The sequence below is a fragment of the Pteropus alecto genome, unplaced genomic scaffold (genome assembly GCF_000325575.1).
Source record: "Pteropus alecto unplaced genomic scaffold, ASM32557v1 scaffold7, whole genome shotgun sequence".
Lineage (NCBI taxonomy): Eukaryota > Metazoa > Chordata > Mammalia > Chiroptera > Pteropodidae > Pteropus > Pteropus alecto.
The window spans coordinates 14,002,997-14,008,464 of NW_006494614.1; the positions used below are offsets into that span (position 1 = coordinate 14,002,997).

The following is a 5,468-nucleotide window of genomic DNA, read 5'->3' on the forward strand; positions in this document are numbered from 1 at the left end:
CTTTCCCATTTTTATCTCTAATCTGCATCCCGCTGTCTTCCTGATATTGGTGCAGTCCTCAATTTATTACCACCTCTGAACTAAAACTTTCTAAACATTTATGACTGACTTTATTATGTTTGATTCTCTGTTATTTAAAACTATTAGGAAATTAGATGAATTTATTCTGGGCCTTATTAAATCATCTTGGTTTGAACCAAGGGTTGTATGAATTAAAATTTTTTAAAACACTGAGTTTTAAAATTAATTGCTGCTGACAAGCACAATAAACATAATTGAGTGTGATAAAAAACATTGGCATGACCTGAGAAGAGGCTGCTATAATTACCAATAGTGGGGAGGAGCTGGAATTGCCCAGGAATCTTCAGGACACAGAATTCTGCTTGTAGAAGGCCCAAATGGCTGTTTGAGCCATTGGGAAAGAGAACTAGATTACTTCACAGCAATACAACTTTAGTGCCAATTAAAACTTTTATTTATTTATTTATTTTCAAAGTGCATGTGAATCATTTTCATTACGCTCTGTGTTTTCTTTTAAAAGGACTGATTGGCTCCTACTGTAAAATGGCAATGTCTGGCTGGACTAAGAGTCATTTTTCTTTTTGGATCAGTGTGCGTTCTTATTAACCAGACTTACCTGATTCTGATTTGATGTGCATTCAGCCATTTCATCATGTTATGTAAGTAAAGCATTGTGGGTTCTTCTTCCTTTTCCAGGTGGCCTTTTTGAAGATGTAACTGTGGAGGCCGAAGCATTCCTCTCCCCAGCATGGTGCTTACCGAAGGCTGGCAGTTGGCCCACTGGGCAGTGATTACAGAGACTAAAACCAGAGCTACAGAATGAGAGCACTGCTTTGAAGTTTTGAGTTTACTTGCTTACATATATTCTCTAGGAGAAGAGTTAACTTTAAAACTTTGAAAAACCAAGGCTGTGAAGAAAGTCACAGTAGCAACTTGAAATAAGTATAGGAGTTACATCTCTATTTCCCACAGAGAGGAATATTTAAATATGTGCTGTGTCAGCACCACCTGGAAGGATATTAGCTAGTGGAGACCCATCTGTCCTGCGTGGAATGCAGTGAGGGACTTCCGTTGGTGGAATTGAATGTTAACTGCTGTATATCCTAAGAAATAAAGTCTCAAAGAACTCAGTTTTGTTTAAAACAAATTCTTTAAAAGAAAAGATAGAATTTTGTATACCTTATTCAGAGCAGATGTTTGTTGAATGAGTGATTATCAAATTAAAGGGTTTCCATTTACACAAACCTGCGTGTGTTCCTTTTGTTCTTTATTTCTTTACCAGATACTCTTGTAAATCAATCAGTATACCTCACTGGCATCTTGTTACAGAGTTGTGGTAATCCTTATGTGCCAAAACTGGTGATGAGGAAACCACTGAATGAGAACGATGGAGCTAGAGGGAACCCTACAGAGCATAGACCAGCTCCTGATTTTACAGAGAAAGTTTGAGATGCCTGTACTCACACAGTAGGAGTAAAGCTGAGACTGGAGCCAGGTAGGTCCTCCTTTCCCACTCTGCATTCAGAAGGAAGGTCTCTGGGTTTGCAGCTATATTTGCTGTCAATCAAGCCTAATGGTGTTAATCCTAGCCTACAGAACACCAGTACCTCTGTATTCAAAAAAAATCCCTTCGTTTCCTGCCCCCTATTTTCTAACTTAACACAGGTGTCACTGGCATTGTGACTTGGTGCACATTTCATGATTTCTTGTAGTTTAACCAAGACACATGTCCTACTGTTAAGTGGCTAGTCAGGCATGAGCAACAGGAGAACAAAGGAATAGAGGCCCAGACTAGAGACCACCCAAAGACCACCCTATTGGCAGTTAGAGAATCCCTCCTGCATCTCCGGAGGCAAAGGACAGGAGGGCCATAATCTTAGCTGGTTTAATCCAGCCACTGACACCTGTGTAGAAGGTACTACCCTAATCTGCCCACAATCTAAGCCTCATTATACTGTCATTATAATACTATGTTTATACCTGGAAGTTCATGAATCTAATTATAGCATACTGAATTCTAACACTAGGCAAAGTGTTATACAGCAGCCAAGTGTAAATCAAAATGACCTCACGTGTCAATCACCTAGGAATGCCTTTGGAACCACCCATCGTGACATTCCCACTTCTGGGGGGTTAGAGCTCTCTTCGCTAAAACCATGTTCCTCCTTGGACTATGGTTTGTATTTTTAAAATATGTTTTTAATAAATCTTTTCTAAATCTCATTGACCTGTGATTCTTCACTGCGTCATTGAGGAAGAACAGAGGAAAAATGCTAATTACACTTCTGCGCCATTATCCCCACCCCTGCCGTTGAGGTGACACCAAAGTTCAAATCGCCCCCCAACGGTAACACTACCAGCAAGGCAGTGGTGTAGCACTCATTTCTGCACCTGGTGGACTGACATAGGAATAAAACCCATCTGTTTAATCCTGCAGAGTCATTTTATTAACCACAGTTTGAAACATTGAAGTTCTTAGTATTATGTCCGAGACTCACAGCCATAAAGGAGAATTAGTTTGGCTACACTTAAGCTACTAAGTTCCCAAACGCCATGCTGACTTTTCATGCTTTAGATTTCTGTAGGTTTAGAGCAGGGTTTCTCAGCCTCAGCTCTATTTACATTTTGGGCCAATAATTATTTATTGTGAGAGACTATCCTGTGCTGTTGGTGGAAAAAATCTTTTACCCTACACCCTCCTAGGTTCAAAGGCTGTGGCTTGCAAATCAAACTGATAAAAGACAGTAACAGGAAAAAAAAAAAAAAGTTAAATTACATATATCCACAGGAGTTTCAAAAAGAAATAAGACTAAGAAATGGCCAGATGATTGAGGTTTATATACTATCTTAAGCAAAGGAAAAAGAGGTTTGGGCTTCTGGACTGAGAGAGACAAGTTATGAGAGTAAGGGGAGGAAATGTGTGGTTAATGAGGGTTGTCTTGTTATGCAGATAACAGTGTCTCCGGATGACAAGAGCTGTCTCTAGGAATAGCTCTCTCTTCCTGGTACAGAGAAATCTTTACAAATGGAAATTTCCTTTATAAAAGAGGAAATTTATACTTTATTTTTAGGCTGTTAAGGGAAGATAAAAAGCTTTTCTTGCCTCTACTGGTTCTCAATTGTCTTTAGCTTAAAATAATTCTTATACCAAAGTAACATATTTTGGGGTGACATTCTGGTCCCCTTCAATTCATTAGAAGATGTTTAGCAACAACCCACCAAATGCCAGTAGCAACCTCCCAAGTTGTAACAACCAATAATGTCTGCAGAAATTTTCCTAATTGCAAAATCAAGCCCAGTTGAGAACACTGCTATAGTAGATGTGTCTGAGAAACAAGATTTGGTGAGTGATGGGTTCAGAGAAGGCTGCCCCCCAAAATGCCTTTTTGTCATATTGATTATTTTGAATTAATTACTTAAGAAACAGCCAGTGCAAGATAGACACTCTGACTCTCCTTTCTCCCCCTGAAATAAATCTACCCTGTGAAAGGTACTCTCTCTGTACCTTACCTAAGGAAGTAGATACATCCTTATTACCAGCGATAATGCATTCTGGGCTGAAGAGCCTGCATAAACAAACCTTATTACTTCTTTTCTAATTTACCACCCTAAAACCAACTCCTTTGTCTTGTCACTTCTTCACAAATACATTATTTCTTTGTCTAAAAGGTATAAAAGCTACCTGCTTTGGTCACGTCTTTGAGTTTCATATTTCTATGAGCTCCCATACATAAAAAAATTATTTTTTTCTCTCATTAATGTCTTATGTTGTTTTAATTATTAGGCCAGCCAAAGACCTAGTAGGGGAGGAAGGAAGAGTTTTCCTTCCCTACAACTGCCTATAGTGTGTATTTCCAGTGATACAGCCATTACAAGATATGAAACTTTTTCTGGGATGTGGCCAAGCCTTAATATGCTATTATTTTCACAAACGAATGCTGATGAATACCTTTGTGTGTGAATATTTCTTGAGTTTAGTTTATATTGCTCTAATGTTGGAGACTGAAATAAATTAGATGAAGCAGAGTTCAGCCTGTATATAAAATAAGATCTTCTGCTGAGATAGTTTATCTCCCTCTAGAAAAGAAAGCAGTCGTTCCCATACTAATATTTGCTTACAGTTTAGGTGGTGAAGGTGCTCATGATTCAAAAGATAACTCTACCACTTGATCCAGCTAGAATATTCTAATTTACTAACCTTGTCTCTCTAAGCAAAATCAAGTTGAGTCAAATGCAGTTAGACCCCTTCAGCTCTGTCTGGGGCCTTAGAAGGAACAAAGCCAATGAGAGCTAAGTCTATCTCTGTTCTGATGGCACAGGTGGGGCGTGCAGATGGAATGGCTGTGAGAAGCTATGAGGGAGGGGCAGAAGTAAGAGGTCACACATATGACTACAGAATGCAGCTACGGTGGGTGAAGTTGTGTCTGTCATGCAACTTACAGTCTTGTCCCGGTGAAGTTCCCAAGCTCAAGAGGCCTCCATCGGTTCTCTGAGGAATAAGAAAGGAGGGCCACACAGATGAGCCAGTGCCCAAAGTCAGGTGTTGACATCTGGTCACTGAGCAGTGAGGTTATATGAGGGTAACATATCTAAATCTGTGAGGATATACTTTATGGCTACAGGGAGTGGAGAAAGAAGGGAAATGGTAGGCTTTTTATCTATCTTTTTTCTCTTTGTCTAAATAAAGAGAAAATTTCTCTCTTTCTCTCTCTCTCTTTCTCCCTCCCTCCTCTCTCTCTCCCCGCTATTGAAAATTTCTGTTGACCATCCATTTTGTCGAACCAATTTCTTAAGTTTGTTCATTTAATGTGTATTTATTGAACACCTACTATATGCCAGGCATAGTTATGGGTACTGTAGATAGAATCAGTAAAACAAAGTACCTACCCTCATGGAAGTAACATTCTCATGGGCGGACGGGGGCAGACAAAAAAGAGAAATACTGTATTTTATTATAAAGTGCTATATTATATCATAAAATAATTTCTGAAAATAATAAGTACAATAAGAAAAAGCTGGGTAAAGGGAGGCATGCTATTTCAGACAGCGATGTCTAAGTTGAGCTTAAAGTGTATGTATACTTTTGATACCATATAGGAACACAATATTTCAATTCTATCAAGAGTGACTGTGGAGATACATTATTAAATGCCAACACGCTGAATAGAAACCACAGCCTTACAGCATTTTCTCAAAAGTAGCTTGACTAAACAAGGATATACTAACATTAGCAAAGCTTGATTCAACTGACTGCAGAAAATTCTATTAGAACCAGGTACTCAGATGTAATTGGCCTTGCACTAACCACTTTGCTAATTAAGCCCCATCAGAAGCACCTGTAGTAAAAAGTGCTGACAAGATTAAATGGTTTACAAGATAAATAAAGCCAGCTTAGTTGTTGTCCCTGGAACATTTGTTTTTGTTCTCAGAGAATAACAAAGATTAAT

At 38.8% G+C, this 5,468-nt stretch overlaps 1 protein-coding gene across 2 annotated transcripts in view; it reads left to right on the top strand.

Annotated features, from left to right (window-relative positions):
- The window catches only part of UBE3D (ubiquitin protein ligase E3D), a 132,859-nt gene extending 131,594 nt beyond the window's left edge, over window positions 1-1,265 (top strand). For both annotated transcript variants that reach the window (XR_001518178.2, XM_015600297.2), the window contains one exon: window positions 718-1,265. Coding sequence is in view for 1 of the 2 variants with exons in the window: in XM_015600297.2 (XP_015455783.1) it covers window positions 718-738 (21 nt within the window). In the remaining variant the exon portion in view is untranslated. The remainder of the gene's footprint in view (window positions 1-717) is intronic.
- Window positions 1,266-5,468: the final 4,203 nt, after the last annotated feature.